The sequence below is a fragment of the Stegostoma tigrinum genome, chromosome 19, assembly GCF_030684315.1.
Source record: "Stegostoma tigrinum isolate sSteTig4 chromosome 19, sSteTig4.hap1, whole genome shotgun sequence".
NCBI classification, from domain to species: Eukaryota; Metazoa; Chordata; class Chondrichthyes; order Orectolobiformes; family Stegostomatidae; genus Stegostoma; species Stegostoma tigrinum.
The window spans coordinates 6,312,212-6,331,551 of record NC_081372.1 but is presented as its reverse complement, the minus strand read 5'-3'; the positions used below and the strand labels follow the sequence as shown (position 1 = coordinate 6,331,551).

Below are 19,340 nucleotides of genomic sequence, written 5' to 3'. Positions count from 1 at the left end.
AAGTGGCGGGCTTATGGAATGAGCTGCCAGATGAGATGGAGGAGGCTGGTACAATTACAACATTTAAAAGGTATCTAGATGTGTATATGAAAAAGAAGACTTTAGAAGGATAAGGGCCAAATGCTGGCAAATGGGCCTAGAGTAATTTAGAGTATCTGGGTGGCATGGACAAGTTGGAGTGAAAGGTCTGTTTCCATAAAAACCAAAAGTGCTGCAGATGCTGTAAATTAGAAACAAAAACAGAAGTTGCTGGAAAAGCTCAGCAGGTCTGACAGCATCTGTGAAGAGAAATCAGAGTTAATATTTTGGGTCAGGTGACCCTTCCTCAGAACTGTTTCCATGCTGTACAGCACTACTGTCACCCAATTTGAGTTCTGCAGGGCTTTTCAGCTCCTAGCCTAATTCCTGCATTAGTATAAACATGGACAAAACAGCTAAATTCCAAGTGAGGTGAGAGTGACTGCCCTTAACATTCAAAGTGCATTTGATCAAGTGTGGCATCAAGATGCCCCAGTAAAACTGGAGTCAACTGAGAATTTGTTTCCATGCTATACAACTCTATGACTAACAGCAGCATGAGATTCATACTCAAACACAATTTGCAACCTCATGGCATGGCATATCCCCCACTCTAGTACTGCCATCGAGCCAGAGGATCAATTCTGGCTCAACGGAGAGTGCAGGCACACCTAAACATGAAGCGTCACCTTTGTGAAGTTACATAGAGCTCTTGCATGCTAAATATGCAGAGTTAAGCGATCCCGCAACAAGAGAACAGATCTAAGCTCTGCAGTCACCACATCCAGTTGTGAATCGTGGTGGACAACTAAATAACTCACTTGAGGAGGCTCCACATATATCTACATCCTCAACTAAGGAAGAGGAGAGCACATGGGAGCAAGAAATAAGACAAAAGTATTCACAACAATCTACAGCTAGAGACGCTGACTGAAGACTCCATCTCGACCTCCTTCAGATGTCCCCAGTATTATGTATACCATTTCAGCCAATTTGATTCACTCCACGTGTTAGGAACAAACAGCTGGAGGCACTGGACACTGCAAAGGCAATGGGCCCTGACAACATTCCAGCAACAGTACTGAAGAATCCTGGTCCAGACTTGCTGCGCCCCTGGCCAAGCTGTTGCAGTACAGCTGCAACATTGTCATTGACCAAACATGGAAAATAGCTCAGGTATGTCCTGTATACAAAAAAGCAGGAGAAATCCAATCCAGCCAACTGCCACCCCATCAATCTACTCTCAATCATCTGGAAAATGATAGAAGGTGTCATCAACAGTATTATCAAGTAGCACCTGCTCAGAAATAACCTGATGACTGACGCCCAGTTTGGGTTTTGTCAGGGCTTCTCAGCTCCTAACCTAATTACTACATTAGTATAAACACAGACAAAATTCCACAGGTGAGGTGAGAGTGACTGCTTTTGGCATCAAGGTTGCATTTGACCAAGTGTAGCATCATGGAACCATCGCAAATTTGGAGTCAATTGGGAAAAGTGCAAAAAATTCCACTGGTTGGAATCATGAATCACATAGAAGGAAGATGATTATAGCTATTGGAGTTCAATCATCTCAGCTCCAGCACATCACTGCAGGAGTCCCTCATGGAAGTTCTGAGTTGCTTCATCAATGACATTTCCTTCAATTTTAAGGTCAAAAGGAGTCTGCTGATGACTGCACAATATTCAACATAATTCATGATTCCTCAGATACTGACATAGACAATTTCCAGGCTTGGGCTGAAAAGTAGCAAGTAACATTCACACCATACAAATGCCAAGCAATCTCCATCTCCAACAGGAGAGAACACTGCCTCATCACATTCAATAGCATTGCTATCTCTGAATCATCCACTATCAACGTTCTGGGGATTACTACAGACCAGAAATTGAACTAGACTAGCCATAAAAATACAGTGACTACAAGAACAGATCTGAGGCTAGCGATACTGCAGTGAGTAACTCACTTCCTGACTCTCTTTATGATCCAACAATTCACCCGATAAAACACAAAACTGGAAAAACTCAGCCGGTCTGGCATCATCTTTAGATGATGGAATTTTCCAAGCCTTGCATGACGTGGTCAATAGCAGGTCAGCTTAGAAAACGTGATGAGCTTAGAATAATAATATTCTCAAAAGTTGAGAACGAGGCAAGAATCTACAGCCTGTTTGCACGCATTTATATCCACTAGAACCTAATCTCACTATATGCACTTTTCTGTTCTCCTGAAGGATGGAGAAAAAGTGGCAGTGACAATTCCCGACATGAAAATCAGAACAAGTACCTGGCAGCTCCAGTTCGTCACTTGCTCCTCAGTAGCTACATGTCGGCCAGCAGTCCCCAATGCCTCAGAATAACCTCCATGGAGATCTGCATCTCCATCTCAAAGTTTGACAACAGACACATGCCAGATTCATCATATCATTATGGCATGCCTCCAACTCACTTAAAACATAGTTATCCACTTCAATGCTACGGGCTGGAGCACATAAAGTAATGCTGCTGCCAGGCTGCTTTGAGCACAGAAACAGGCACCTATTTCATGCATCAGACCAGCATTCCGCTTACTTTTTTTAAGCACTTTCTCACATAGTGCCTACTGGGAGGAGGGGGGGTGCTGATCACAGAATTCCAAGGCAGTATGCTGGGATGCCAGAGGGTACAATAAGTATAACACAGACAAGTCAACATTTAAGAGTTAGTGAGTGTGAGAGAGACAGAGGGAGGGAGAGTGTGAATGAATGATCCAAATGACTCAGTTGAGCCTATGATTCACTTTGTGAAACATAATCTACTCTAGCGTCCATTCTCATTCAAATTATAAATGCACAATAAAAATTAAAAATAGCTGAGACCACAAGCAGAGTAGACAGACTAAGCTTACGCTTCTTTCTGAACAATCTGGTTCGACTCGTCAGCAGTGTGAGGCAATTCAAGAGACAAATGCATAATCAGGCACTTACATACTACATGCAATTTGCAATAGGTCACACTGCTTCATCTTCTTTTCCCTTGACAAAGTCAGTGCTGCATTCTGGGCTGTAGGCTTTGCTAATATAACTGACTTTCCCCAGGTGCGGAACCCTATTGTCTATATACTCGTCGCACTAACACTACCATATCATAATGACATAGTCTTCCTCAATAGAACAGGATTCCATTCCAACTGTATACAAATCACGATCTACCGGCTTGGTGAAGGTGATTCCAAAGCGGTCTCCCGATCTCGAGATGAAGCCAGGCGCAGTCTAGAGTGAACGCTTGGTCTGCACTGGAGGCTATGTGCCAGTGTGGACTGAGTGGGAAGGACTGTTGTTCCAAACTTTTTAAATTTCTCTATTTTCTAATTTATTGCTACAATCTGAAATTTTGGACTTATTATTTCTTTATTTTTCTAACATTTTTCCCCTTAAGAACAGTTACTAGGTACTTTGTACCTAATTTGGCACTGTAAGTGGCGACTTGTAAACTTTTCACTGTAGTCATTTGAGTACGTGACAATAAAACTAATTCAAATTAATCTGATGATTGGTACCACATTTCACAAGTCTGTGCCAAGTATCCTGGAAATTGCCTACATCCTTACGTTTCTCACATTCCTGCTCTGCCGGGCTGGATGTCTTTCAAGGGTGGTCCCTGGGAGACAGGGATTGTTCCCAGCAACCATAACTGAGTTTGAGTAAATATAGTGCAGTCCTGATGAAGGGTTTCGGCCCAAAATGTTGACTTACCTGCTCCTCCGATGCTGTGTGACCTGCTGTGCTTTTCCAGCCTCACACCTATAGACTCTGGCTTCCAGCATCTTCGGTCCTTATTGTCTCCAAGCCCATTCTTCCACCTGGGCTGTGCTGGAGCAGACACTAGGCTTCCTGAAGATAAGGTTCTGATATTTATATCAATCTGAGGGCAGTCTTGCAATACAGTCGAGACAAAATGTACAGCATAATCAATACCTGCAGTGGCCTGTACAACTACAGCAGGCATTGAGTGATGGACTCTAAAGAGCTGGGAGAGCAGCAAGTCTTCCAGATTGGAAGGTGAGGTCATTGGCCAGGAGGAATATCACCTTCAGCATGACAGAGTAGTACAGTCTCAGGCACAACAAACCAGACAAGACTTAACTGACACCCAGTTTCAACAGATGAGAGCTAGTGAGGCAATCATTGATTTTTGTTGCTCATAAGACAAGAAACCCTGTTTGTTCCCAGAAGAGCAACATCTTTTTTGCTTTCCTTGTTGTTCAATAAAAAAATTACACTTTCAACTGTTTGAAGGCTTTCAAACATGTGATGCTGTCACAGTGAACAATGCAAGATTGTGTGCTATTCTGCATTTTACAGCAGCACTCCCTTAGCCAGGGTATGAAACTAAGAATGGATAGACTGTGCAACATGATTCTTGTAGCTGCAATTTCAATGGCAATCAAACAGGTAATGTTATAAAGAGGTAAAACGCTTTTGATAGTGCGATCCTATTAGATGTAGCCTACGCTACCTATGTGCACTCAGAAACTTTCCTTTATCAGTTTCCTCCTACAATGTGAACTATGAAGGACAATCATGGCTGGCAACAACTGACCTAATGCACAGTTGGGTTTTAAATATGGCACCAGCAGCAGGGACCTCAGAAGGTCCCAACTATAATGAGTACTTCTACCACTGGTCAGCACCTGACTGCACAGGTGCAGTACCTTAGAGGTACCATACATAATGAAGTGTGTCGCAGAGAAATGAAAGAGATAACTCATTAGAGCATTCACAGAGGAACCTTCTAAGAAATCCTTCATTATTGACATGTAGCCAGTGTTTGGTAAATTACAGCCTAGGATTGAGTCCAGTATGATCTTTTGGTACAAAGTAGAGTGAAACAGAGAAAATGTTTTTTAGATGATGTGCACAAAGGCAGATCTTGGGTTTTAACAAACCAATTTAGTTGTAATCTGTTATAATTCAAAATATTCATTTCAGAACAAGCAAACACCTTTTGTATTTACCAATGTACATTACCTGATTACCAAATATAATCACAGACTTTACTTAGTTATGACAAAGACCACAAACATTCATTCAAATAAGCATTCAGTAAATATGTGACGTGCATTCCATTGGATGTCTAATGATATGTAGCACAGCTAAATGTTAAAAAGCCATCCAACTTTCATGTGTAATTTAAATTTATATGGGTGTCAGGGAAATATACATCATATTTAGCCATTGAGCAATATTTAATCCACATATTTGTTTTAAAAACAATTTAACTCCTTGTAATGTCTCAAGCAGGAATCCAGTCTCTCTTGTGGATCATTGTCACCTCTGGTGGGAGAAATTACGCAGAGGCAATCGACTACCAATGCCTCTACAGCCTTGGCTGACAGTGAATCTTGGATGATGAGCTGGGCCACAACACTACGGTCAGAGATGGAAGATATTGAGTATACTGAAATGAACAAGAAACAGTTTTCTCTTACCAGTGACCTGAGTCACTGCATTCTTTTTAGAATGTGATAGCAAGTTGACAAAAACATTATCAAACAGGGAAATCAACACACAAGACTGAATAATATGAATATTTGAAATGTGAATAGTTACAGATATTTGTAATTGATATTACCTTTAGTAGCAAGTCAATTGTAAACATTCTGCTTAGCTTTGAACAGAAAGTAAAACAGACTCTAATTAATAAAGAAAGCCAAAGTCAATAAGGAAGAAATATTGCCTCAAACTGCTAACTAAACAGTGCATAAACTTTCAGTAGCCATTTTGAAATGCCACAGGATGTCAACTGAATACTATAGATCACATGACATGAACTAATTTTTGAACCATTGATTTAAAACTTATCTGAAACTAAGTTCCATGTATGAAACAATTTATACTAACAACTGTGATATATAATATTTCAGCAAAAGCTCATTTAATGCACATTCAATTACTTTACCTTAGGTGAAATAATGTTTTCCACAGTAGTCTCCAGGTTGCACTCAAACACATGGGCTTTTGTAAGCTTTTTGTCCCAATGGGCAGCTAGCCAAATCTTTGCCAGTGGCCCACGCTTGTTCAGAAATAAGGTAGCATAAAACATCGCTGCAGCTGCTACAACTACCTCAAGTTGGAGAAAATGCTGGCAAGGGAAATAGAAACAGTGAACCTATTGGATAATGCATTATACTAAGAACAAAACAGTTATATGTAAGAATCTTAAGCACATGGCTACATCACTAGAATGTACTATCTTTCTCATTTCCTGGTTATTACTGACACACACATGATATAAGGTATTAGGGCTTGACTAAGTTGATCCACAACATACTAGCAATATATTTGGAATTCCCTAATTTGTTAATCCACCTGAAGCTACACAATATCTTGACCACTGAACTGGAATACAGGAACTCCCTTCCTGAAGCAATGTGTGTGTGCCTGCCACACCACTCACTATCATGTTCTCAAAAGGTAATTAGGAATGGAAAATGAATGCTGAGCCTACCAGTCACACTCACATCCCATCAAAGAATCAAAAGATGATGTGGGACTTTGAATCTGATCAGTTTAGTCAACTCTGTTGTTGGAGGTTCAGTATAAATATTTATGTGAAATTGTTTTTATTCAGGCAGTCACAACCATCAGTGTGCATTGTTCACAGGCTACTTCTCTGTTTCATAAATATATCACTAGCCCAACTGTTATTTATGTTTGCAACTTTAATTTGGATTGCAAACAAATGGAATGATTGCCGAAGTACAAACATTGGAGGACACATATACAGTTTTAACAGTTTGAATATTTTGTGAATCTAAATATTATTCCTACTAGGGAGAAATAACTGTTCATTACCAACAGATTATATTCTCAAACGTCATACTACACTTTTAGAAACCCAAGATTTTCTCCACAATTGTAAATCATATTTTTGCCAGCATTTTAGGGAAAAAAACTTAACCATGGCTGTGTTTTCTTTTTATTTTGTATTCAAAAATAATGTACAAAATGGAATTGGATCAATATTTAAATCAAAGCAACATAGTGCAGACTCTGGCAATTTTAAATAAAAACAGAAAGCACTGGAGAAGCTCAGCAGGTCTAGCAACATTTGTGGAGAGAGAAGCAAATTAGTCACATCAAACTCAAAAATTGTGATCAGAGATAATGGGAACTGCACATGCTGAAGAATCCCAGATAACAATGTGTAGAGCTGGATGAACACAGCAGGCCAAGCAGCATCTTAGCAGCACAAAAGCTGACGTTTCGGGCCTGAAATGTCAGCTTTTGTGCTCCTAAGATGCTGCTCCTGCTGTGTTCATCCAGCTCCACACTTTGTTACATCAAACTCAAAACATTGATTTTGTTTTTCTCTCTCCATAGATGCTTCCAGGCTACTGAATATCTCCAAACATTGCTTTTATTGAATAAACATTTGATTGCTTGAAAATGTACAGGGCTCTGGGTGACAAAATACAGTATATTAATGCAATCCACTTTCAAAGAGCAAAAGAAACAATGAGGTGAATGTCATCCTATGCACTAATACTTTATTTCAAACACACAAATTTATGCTTAGAATCAGGATTCGTTATAAATATTAGAAGGTTTAATGATCTAAACAGTGCAACTTATGCAAGGGAATTGTAAAAGTAAGTTCCATGAGCTAAATGGTATTTATTCATTCAATATAATAAACAGAAAATATGAAAAAATTACAAAATGAAAACATGCATTTGACCAAACTATTTCATGCTGGTGCTTATAAGTAGTAGACTGAATTCAGTGTTTTTACAATGTTTACAAATTTCTTTGGACTGTTCTAAACTTCCGAAATGTTGCCATGCTCTCTGCTTCAATCACAGCTGGCAACCTCTATGTAAAGCTTTCCTGCTCCTATGAAGCTGCTTTGCCTGCTGTGTTCATCCAGCTCTACACCTTACTATCTCTAACCTCTATGTAAAAATGTTCCTCCAGTTCTTTGTCTTAAATTTTTCACATTCAATCTTATGACAATGCCCCCTTTTTTTGAAATCCCTCAGGCACTGAAAAGCTTTATTTTTTGCAGAATTCTATTGCTTTCTAATCTTAAACATTTCTGTCAAATCACACCATTTACTCTAATGAGAATGAACTTAATTTTTCAGGTCTTCCTTTATGCTTGTTTGAATTTGCCAAAATGTCATACAGATTCACAATTACATCTTAACTACTGCAACTTTCACAATAAAATTCAGAATTCCACTACATTATTGATGGTTTTTCAGACTTGTGGTGTGACACGTAATGTCTGAGGAACATAATGATATCTTCTACCACTCTACATAATCCATTTCCTTCTCTGTTATTAAAATGTCCAACTTTCCTCAAATTCAAAGAATTATTACCTTTTCAATGCAGCTGAATGTACCAAATTAAAATTACTGAAACTGCATTTCATTTTCCTCGTTTCTGCATGCTATTGTATATCTTGCAGCCCCTTTATACCTAAGAATGACTTACTATGCCTATTTTGTTATTGCCAGCAAATGTGCGCACTACTCCCTCCAGGCCTATATCCATAAGTTACAAAATGGGTCCTTTGAGATTGCTGCATACTTCCAAACTCCACATGTACTGTGCTAAAAGCTTTGTTTCTTTCTTTCTGATCAGTTCTGAAGTCAATTTGGTGACACTCCCTAATGTATTTTTCCTCATTTGTTTCCAATAATTTTGTGACACCTTGTTAAATGTTTTCTAAAATGTACATAATTACAGGCAAGATTTATCTAAAAAACACAATCAGGACTGCATTTTACTTTTCTGAGTCCAAGTTGTGTTAAATGTGTGGAGGGTTTGGTGTCAAGACACCTTGCAAGTTCTCCTCCTCATTAATTGCCTATCACACTCTATGGTATCTCTTGTGTCTAATTTCTGCCTGTGTTACTGCGCATGGTCCCAAAAAACATGCCACTCGGGTGTCTTTGAATTCACCAGCATTCATTGCAGCCATGCTAATTTAGTAGCCCATTGTGTACCCTGACAATCACTGTCAGTCTGGAGCAACCCTATATGGTTCCTAACATTTGCTCCTGACATGATAGACAGGGGGCATACTGGCACCCTGCTCAGCTTACAAAGTCCTGTAGAATTTGCTATATAGAGTGATGCCAACGCAGGACTTCCTTTTCCACCTGGGCGATATAAAATCATGTCAGCCTGCTCTGAGGTTGCCAACCAGCTTAAAGCAATCTCAGCCAGAGGATTGCATAGTACTGTAATGTGGAGGTCAATAATCTTCTCCACTCCACTACCACACACGTCACCTTCTTCTTTGTGATATCCTACACTCATTCTATCTCTGCTACTGTACCGACCTTCCAACAATGCTCAAGCTCTACCAATTTCACTACTGCCTGTAAGATCTTTTCTCACTCACTGTCATCCACCCCAACCCCTGACACCAATGACAATACATGCCTTCTGTGCTGCCTACTCACTTGATTAGACACCTCTCCATATGCATTAACAGTAACAGCAGAGCCACCCACTTTCACTTTCCGTAATACCTGCCTGTGTCTCTTTCCATGAGGAAAACAGATCACAGCAGGGCAGAAAGAGTTAAGACAAGTGGTGTACTGCCTAATTTCAGCTCCTCAACCGTTATGAAGAGAAGATCCTGACTCTGACCACTCTGAGCAGGGCTTAGTCTACAATCAGAGGTTGCCCTGACTTACTATGCCTGGAACCTTAAGTAAAATCCTGCTGACAACTGTGACACGCTACATGGCTTCGCATCTGTACTAAACAGCTGGGCAAGGCAACAGCAATATGGGTATGGTATGTCCTTCTGAGGGGGCAAAGCGCAAAAAGTCAAGGCAAGGCATGGAAGGTAGGGTTCTGTGAGCGTCCAGGTTGAGTCAAAGTAAGTGAGTAATATGACAGCAAGCAGAGTCCAGAGATGTAGCCTGGTTCAGTTCTGAGTTGGATGTCTGCCCCTGAGAACACAGCATCAAGTTTGGAGGGGGACTTCCAAATGTTCCAGTCAGAGACATGAATGGTAGGCAAGGGGGGCTCCCTAACCCAAGGGTGATAACCCCACTCCTCAATAATAAAATAAAATTTAATGACCTTTATCATTGGATTTCCTCAGAAGAAGAGCTTGACAGACCACCTGGATCCTGAAGCTGCCAGCATCTGATTGGCCAGTGGCTTCAAGTGAGCTTCATGTCACTTCATGTTGCTAACAGGGTTAACTTGCTTAAGCGTTGCCTGATCAGCTCCTAATGAGTTGATTGACAGCAATAGATTACGTCATTTCAGCAGCATGGCCTTAGATTTTTATTCTGTATCCACAATGCTTTGGAAGATTGACTAATATAAGTCTATATTATATTGAAAATAATGCATTTACATATACTTTCTGCTTCAAAGCCTTTGGTTCCAGTTCTCAGTCTTATTTAAATTTTAACTCTATTTAATGAAATTGCAATTTGCAACACTAAATGAATCTTCCTGTCACTGGCAGAACTACAGTGCTTCAGTTTTCCATGTTCTAAGCCCTCAGTCTACAGTACCAAGAAACCCATATGTTCCAACCAACTGTATTTCATGAACTGCTGTTTGTACTGATATTTAACTATCAATAATACAAGATCAAACTGTGTTAGAGCAAGAATAGTTTTCAAAATAGGTCCCTTTTTTTCCAGCTGCCCTGGGTTCAATTGATCCCTCAACATTGAATTTTATTTCACTTGGTTTTCCATGTACAATACTAAAGAAGATTGAGTAATAGACATTTTAATCTACATACAAACATCTCGGAATTACTGAATTAATAGCCCACATAAAAAGAAGATTTCGGGAATGTGGGGTTCAGGCTGGAACAAGGCAAAAGATAGCTACAAGCAGTTGGAATGGAACCACTGGATATGAGCAGATGCTAGCAGGCCTTAGATGGGTGTGGTGAACATTGCACCAACTGCCTTCGAAATGAAGAGAATTCATTGTCAAGTTAAATGCAGAACAGAACTTTCCACAGCATAACAGAATTAGCTTGATGGAAGTGGCATGACAAGAAATGTCACGTTAAATAGTACATGTATCCAAATACAGGACTTTTGCATTTTCATAGATGCATGCACAAACAAAATCACAAGAAATATATCATAATGTAACCAAGTTGGTCACACTGTCCACCTTCAAAAGATTGTGCCTTCAGCTGAAAGTGCTAAATGGATGATCTATCTGAGCTTCCTCCTGCGGTCCCCAGCATCACAGAGCCCTGCTTCAACCAATGCAATTCACTGCCTGTGTTATCAAGAAACTGCTGAGTGCACTGGCTTCTGCAAAGGCTGTGAGCACTGACAATATTCTGGCAATAGCACTGAAGGCATGCTCTGGAAATAGCTGCAGCCCTTACCGAGCTGTTCCAGTATAGTTGGAACACTAACATCTACCTGACATTGTAGAAAACTTCCCACATACATCCCGTTCATAAGAATAAGGTCAAATCTAATCCAGTCAATTATCAACCTATACTCTGCCATCACCAAAGTAATGGAAGGGTCATCAACAGTGCTTATCAAGCAGCACTTGTTCAATGACATTCACTTTAAGTTTCAGAGGGTCACCCACTCCTCACCTCATTAGAGCCACTGTCTAAAGAAGGACAAAAGAGCCAAACTGTAGTGGTGAAATAGGAGTTACTGTACTTAACATCAAGACAGCATTTGACTTGTGGCATTAAGGACCCCTAGAAAAATTAGAAGAAACTGGAATCAGGGAGAAACACTCTGTTGGCTGAAATCAAACCTAGCACAAAGGAGGATGGCTATGGCTGTTGGAAGTCAATTATCTTCACCACAGGCAATGGCACACAAACTCCTCAGGGTAGTGTCCCAGGCCATTTCATCTGTTTCACCAAACCCTCCACAATAATGTAAAAAATAGGGATGTTTGCTGGCAATCCAGGGAACATTCAGGTTTGCATTGTTAGGTCATAAGTAATATTCACACTATACATGTGTGAGGTGATGACCATCTCAAAGATTCTCAACGACAGTCTGACAATTGCTTCTTAAAGTTCAGTGAATTCCCAGTACTATTAACATCTTGGATATTAGCACTGACCAGAAACTGAAGGGGACCAACCAAATCAATACTGTGGCTACAAGGGGAGGTCAGAGGTTGGGAATTCTGAGATGAGTAATTCCTGACTGACCAATGCCTGCCCACCATACACAAAACACAAGTCAGAAGCTAATGCTTATTTGCCTGGATGAGTGCTGCTTCAATGACTATCAAGCAGCATTCGCTTGATTGGTAAATCCACCACATTCAACATTCATTTGCTCACTACCAATACTCCGGCAACAGTAAATCCCATGTACAGGTTGTACTAGAGTAACTCACTACAGCTCCTCTGACAGCATCTTAAAAACCTGCAAACTCTACCACCTAAAAAGACAAAGGTGGTAGATGCACGGGAACACTAACATCTGAAGGTTCCTAGCTGAGTCACATACTAACCTGAAATTATATCACATCTTAATTATCTCTCAGTCAAAAGCCTGATCTCCCTCCGTCACAGCATGGTGGATGGAACTATACCCTCAGGTCTGCTGTGGTCTGCAGACTGATTACTACCACTTTCTCCATGGCAAATATGTATAGACAATAAATGCTGGCTGAGACAGTGATGCCCACATCCAATGAATGTATTCAAAAAATAGTATTAAATTACCATCAACATAAGCTCATAGTTTCTGAGTAGTACCAAATGGGATTGTTTCATTGATTCAGTAGTCGCATCTTGATTGAAGTGTTAAATCTACTGTCTACCTATTCTGATGTATTGTTAAAGGTCCCAGAATACATGAACTGTACATTACTTTCACCTTCAAGTGACATCGCAAAAAACTGCATCAAAATCTTGTGAGATGTCATTATGAAATAGCTTAAATATTTATCCATATAACAGTCACAACATTTCAAATGAAATTTTCTTTCTCAAGCACTTTGATAAGCTTTGATATGGTAATATGCCATATCATTTTAAGCATTACATGTAAGCACTTAGGAGGAAATTATCGTATCGAGGGATTCAGCTGCACCTTCAATTATACTGTTTTGGTAGTCTTAGCCACTACTATGTAATGGACAGCCTGGCACCATTATGTGCATATAACTTATATAATTTATCACAAATATAGAATAATGAAATTATGATTCAAAATTATCTGCCCAGATATGTTAGACCACTATATTCAAATACAGCAGGGTTAGAATCCCACCACAGCAGATGGTGGAATGTGAATTCAATAAAAATAACTGGAATTAAGAACCTAATGGTGACCATGAATCCATTGCCAATTGTTGGGAAAACCCATCTGGTTCACGAATGGCCTATATGTGACTCCAGACTCACAGCAATGTGGGTGACACCCAACTGCCCTCTGGGCAATTATTGATGAATAATAAATGCTGCCTAGCCTGTAATGCCCTCATCCCGTTGATGAATAAAAACAAATAACTGAACTGTAAAATCATATATTTTGGCATCCCACTTAAATTCTGTGGATGTAATGCCAGATTTTTCCTGCTTAATAACTGGCTAATTACTAACTCCAAATTAATTTGGAGCATTATGGCATTTAGTGATCCCACGAGAGTAAGAGGAACTCCTGGGTAAAGGGTCACATACCTTATGGGTTTAAAGTGCTATGCAATCTTCTAAATAAATACAAATGTGATTCAACCCATAAGCAAAAAAATCTTTCCAACCTTGAAAACGTAACTGTAAATCTGCACAAAAAGTCTACATTAATGACCATATGCACTTGAATCCCAGGTAATATCCTTGTACTCCACAGTTTCCAAGGCAGTGACCCTGCACTCCATGGTATCTTGAGCAGTAGCTAGGTTCTCTCCGCCTCCAACACCCCCAACACACACACAGTGTCTGGGTCTGTGGTCCTGTAACTTTTCACTGTCCAGGACAGAGATCCTGCTTTAACTTCTCCTCACCTCCCCCATCTTGTCCAGTGTCCTGTTCCTCCAAGTGTCGGGGCACTGAACCTACAACTTCCCCATGTCCAGGGCACTGACCCTGTAACCTCCCAATGTCCAGGGTAGAGATCCCGTTACTTTCCTGTGTCCAGGTAGTGATGTTAGAACTCCCCTATATACCAGATACTGACCCTGTAACCACCCCAACCCCAGTGTCCAGGATGCTGACCTTGTAACTGCCCCATGATCCAGCATGTTGGCCTTCAAACCCCTAGTGTCCAGGGCACTGACTCTGACTTCTCAGTGTCCTGGAGCAGTAATTCTGTGACATTCGCTGTCCAGGACGCTGAACCTGTAAGCCCCCAGTATATAGTATGCTGACCCCGTAAACCCCAGGATCCAAATGTGTTTCCCTCCATCAGAATCACCAAAGTTGTGCTCTGAACAATAGGGTTGCACAAGAACGGCCAAAGAAGCACGATGCAAAACAGCGCCAACGTCCAAAGCTATAAAGTTTCTGAAAATCAAGTCTGCATCGTCATTTGCGAATTTGAGTGAATGACGATTGCAGCGATCATCACTGTTGCAACTGAAAGATGATGGTACCGAGTTTGGAACAGGACTTGGTAAGGGGCCAGATTCCTCATCATGTGTTGAAATCCCCTTCACTGTACCCGCTCCCAGACCCTGGATGCACTCATTCATGTGCAATGGCTGTCGCTTTCATTCACATTCCCACAGCCTGAGGGTGCGACAGAAAAGTAGAGTCGCGCCTTTCAGCAACGCTCATCACCTTGCCAGCCTTGAGTAAAAGCGGCTACAGTTAGTGCAGCCCCCGGTTAGCGTTTACTCTAGCCGCTGTAGGCTCAAATCCAGGACTACTCCTCACAGACGGTCCGTCCCCAACTTCGCGCCAAATCTGCGCGCCCTTCTCGCGGTACGGGGGCGGGGTGGGAGGCTGTGGACCTCGGCACGCGGCTCACTGACCGTTAGAATCACGCGGTCGGCGGTTGGAGCGGCGCGGTGGAAACGGCCGCGTGCCAGCCCCGCCCCCTTCCTCTCCAACACCACACCCCGCCCATCGCCACCTCAACGTCCACGACGCCACCTCAACACCCCCTTCCTCCTCCTCTTTCCCAAACTTCCTCGTCCTCTGCTTCTCCGTACCCATCCCTCTATCACCTCTCCGTACCCTCCCGTCTCCATCATTCGGTTCCCCCACCGCTATACATCCTGACCCCTAAAGTATCATTCCCTGAACCTCCTAAAAACTGAACCCCCTTCTCCAAAACTGTCCTTCCCGTCATCCGTGCTCTACCATCTCTCCTGTCCGTACTCGCCCCTAATCTCTACGCCCGTCGACCGCCAAACCCCCAATTTGTTTCCTATCTTGGCTAGACACATGGATTCTTCGGTGTTACGAATCAAGACTGCTTGAACTCCACCTGTGCGATGGAATGGATGAATGCACAGTGCTATCTTTTAAACCGTGTTACCAGCACAAAGGGCAATGGCAGCTAAGTTACACGCACAGTATTGTCTACAGAAGCCCTGTGCTGGGAAATGCTGCTGAAAGGAGATTAGCAGGTTATTATTGTCACAATAACGAAAACCACAAGCGCTTAAAAAATGTAAGTATGTCATGTGAACACCTTTCGCCTCTAAATTTTCCCTTTTGGTGACAAGCCACCCTTATTTTTGGACAAACCAGGTCGTTATGAGACACCATCAGTATCAGTAGTGCAGAGGTCCAGGAGAAATTCTACCACCAGTCTTCATAGGGCAACTATCTCCTGTATCATAGCAAGAAAAATATTTGACAGAATTAAAATATGAGAGAGAACAACTTCTGGCATAATCTGGCATCAATGAATTAGGGGATAAATCTTTACTATTTGGAGGCGGGCCTATTGTAAAGGAAGACATTTAAGGTTGTTGGAGGGAAATTATTTCAGCTGTAGAACATCTCTGCAAGGATTCCTCAGTGTTCAAGGCCATCCACCTTCAGATGCTTCATCGAGGACCTTTTCCTCCATTACACAGTCGGAGAGACTACTCAGAGAATAGCAAGGGCCTGGAATGCCTTGCCTGCAACAGTAGTAGACTTGCCAAAAGGGCATTTAAATGGTCATTGGATAAACATATGGATGATAATGAAATAGTGTAGGTTAGATGGGCTTCAGATTGGTTTCACAGGTCGGCGCAGCGTCAAGGGCCTGTACTGCGCTGTAATGTTCTATGTTCTAAGTTGCTCTGAGGATTGGGGTGGATTTGTTGGGCCGAAGGGTCAATTTTCGTACTGTAGGGATTCTGTGGATTCTATAGGGATGTTCACTGATGATTGCACAATGTTCAAAGCTTTTCCCCAGTTAATATCTAAATGCAGCAACCTGGATAATATTCAGACTTGTACTGATAGGTGGCAAATAACATTTGTGTCACACAAGTGTCAGGCAATTACCAGCTCCAACAAGAGATATTAAGAGAGATCTGCCATCTACAATCCGACCCCACCACCCAAGACATTTTTCCATCCCCACCCTTGTCTGCTTTCCGGAGAGACCACTCTCTCCGTGACTCCCTTGTTCGTTCCACACTGCCCTCCAACCCCACCACACCCGGCACCTTCCCCTGCAACCGCAGGAAATGCTACACTTGCCCCCACACCTCCTCCCTCACCCCTATCCCAGGCCCCAAGATGACTTTCCACATTAAGCAGAGGTTCACCTGTACATCTGCCAATGTGGTATACTGTATCCATTGTATCCGGTGTGGCTTCCTCTACATTCGGGAAACCAAGCGGAGGCTTGGGGACCGCTTTGCAGAACACCTCCGCTCGGTTTGCAATAAACAACTGCACCTCCCAGTCGCAAACCATTTCCACTCCCCCTCCCATTCTTTAGATGACATGTCCATCATGGGCCTCCTGCAGTGCCACAATGATGCCACCCGAAGGTTGCAGGGACGGCAACTCATATTCCGCTTGGGAACCCTGCAGCCCAATGGTATCAATGTGGACTTCACCAGCTTCAAAATCTCCCCTTCCCCCACCGCATCCCAAAACCAGCCCAGTTCGTCCCCTCCCCCCACTGCACCACACAACCAGCCCAGCTCTTCCCCCTCCACTCACTGCATCCCAAAACCAGTCCAGCCTGTCTCTGCCTCCCTAACCTGTTTTTCCTCTCACCCATCCCTTCCTCCCACCCCAAGCCGCACCTCTATCTCCTACCTACTAACCTCATCCCACCTCCTTGACCTGTCCGTCTTCCCTGGACTGACCTATCCCCTCCCTACCTCCCCACCTATACTCTCCTCTCCACCTATCTTCTTTTCTCACCATCTTCAGTCCGCCTCCCCCTCTCTCCCTATTTATTCCAGAACCCTCAACCCATCCCCCTCTCTGATGAAGGGTCTAGGCCCGAAACGTCAGCTTTTGTGCTCCTGAGATGCTGCTGGGCCTGCTGTGTTCATCCAGCCTCACATTTTATTATCTTGGATTCTCCAGCATCTGCAGTTCCCATTATCAGAGATATTAAACTATTGCCTCTTGACATTTAATGACACGACCATCACCGAATCCTGCAAAATCAGCTATTGTTGACCCAAAGCTGAACAGCACGAGGAATATAAATACCATGAACACTGTAGCAGGTCAGGAGCTGGGCATTCAACAGTGAGTAACTCATTTCCCAACTCCCTAAAGCCTGTGCACAATCTGTAAGTGACAAGTCAACTGCGTGATTCAATACAGCCAACATGCCTACATAAATGCAGCTTCAACAACACACAAGAAACTTGACACCATCCAGGACAAAGCAGCACCATTTGATTAGCTCTACATCAAACACCTTCAACATCCACTCCTTCCACTACCTTTGCAAAGTGCCAGCAGTGTGAACTATCTACAGGATACTCCATAACAACTCACCAAGTCTCTCTGCGTAGCATCTACTAAACCCATGACCTCTGTCACCTAGAAAGACAAGGATAGCAAATGAAGCAGAACAACACTACTGGACGATAATAAAATGTGAGGCTGGACGAACACAGCAGGCCAAGCAGCATCTCAGGAGCACAAAAGCTGACGTTTCGGGCCTAGACCCTTCATCAGAGAGGGGGATGGGGGGAGGGAACTGGAATAAATAGGGAGAGAGGGGGAGGCGGACCGAAGATGGAGAGTAAAGAAGATAAATGGAGAGAGTGTAGGTGGGGAGGTGGGGAGGGGATAGGTCAGTCCAGGGAAGACGGACAGGTCAAGGAGGTGGGATGAGGTTAGTAGGTAGCGGGGGGTGCGGCTTGGGGTGGGAGGAAGGGATGGGTGAGAGGAAGAACCGGTTAGGGAGGCAGAGACAGGTTGGACTGGTTTTGGGATGCAGTGGGTGGGGGGGAAGAGCTGGGCTGGTTGTGTGGTGCAGTGGGGGGAGGGGACGAACTGGGCTGGTTGAGGGATGCAGTAGGGGAAGGGGAGATTTTGAAACTGGTGAAGTCCACATTGATACCATATGGCTGCAGGGTTCCCAGGCGGAATATGAGTTGCTGTTCCTGCAACCTTCGGGTGGCATCATTGTGGCAGTGCAGGAGGCCCATGATGGACATGTCATCAAGAGAATGGGAGGTGGAGTGGAAATGACGCAAACCATTTCCACTCCCCCTCCCATTCTCTTGATGACATGTCCATCATGGGCCTCCTGCACTGCCACAATGATGCCACCCGAAGGTTGCAGGAACAGCAACTCATATTCCGCCTGGGAACCCTGCAGCCATATGGTATCAATGTGGACTTCACCAGTTTCAAAATCTCCCCTTCCCCTACTGCATCCCTCAACCAGCCCAGTTCGTCCCCTCCCCCCACTGCACCACACAACCAGCCCAGCTCTTCCCCCCCACCCACTGCATCCCAAAACCAGTCCAACCTGTTTCTGCCTCCCTAACCGGTTCTTCCTCTCACCCATCCCTTCCTCCCACCCCAAGCCGCACCCCCCGCTACCTACTAACCTCATCCCACCTCCTTGACCTGTCCGTCTTCCCTGGACTGACCTATCCCCTCCCCACCTACACTCTCTCCACCTATCTTCTTTACTCTCCATCTTCGGTCCGCCTCCCCCTCTCTCGCTATTTATTCCAGTTCCCTCCCCCCATCCCCCTCTCTGATGAAGGGTCTAGGCCCGAAACGTCAGCTTTTGTGCTCCTGAGATGCTGCTTGGCCTGCTGTGTTCGTCCAGCCTCACATTTTATTATCTTGGAATCTCCAGCATCTGCAGTTCCCATTATCTCTAACACTACTGGACGAGTTCCTTTCCAAGCTGCAGTTTCCTGGCTTGGAATTATATCACTGTTCCTTCAGTGTCACTA

The 19,340-nt window shown here is 43.1% G+C and overlaps 1 protein-coding gene across 1 annotated transcript in view; it reads right to left on the bottom strand.

Annotated features, from left to right (window-relative positions):
• The window catches only part of LOC125461565 (double-strand-break repair protein rad21 homolog), an 82,250-nt gene extending 67,375 nt beyond the window's left edge, over positions 1 to 14,875 (bottom strand). The window contains exons 1-2 of the mRNA XM_059652628.1: positions 14,782 to 14,875; positions 5,959 to 6,141 (exon numbers count right to left, since the gene is read on the bottom strand). Of these exons, the coding sequence (XP_059508611.1) occupies positions 5,959 to 6,102 (144 nt within the window). The 5' untranslated portion in view covers positions 6,103 to 6,141; positions 14,782 to 14,875. The remainder of the gene's footprint in view (positions 1 to 5,958; positions 6,142 to 14,781) is intronic.
• Between the last annotated feature and the right edge of the window lie 4,465 nt (positions 14,876 to 19,340).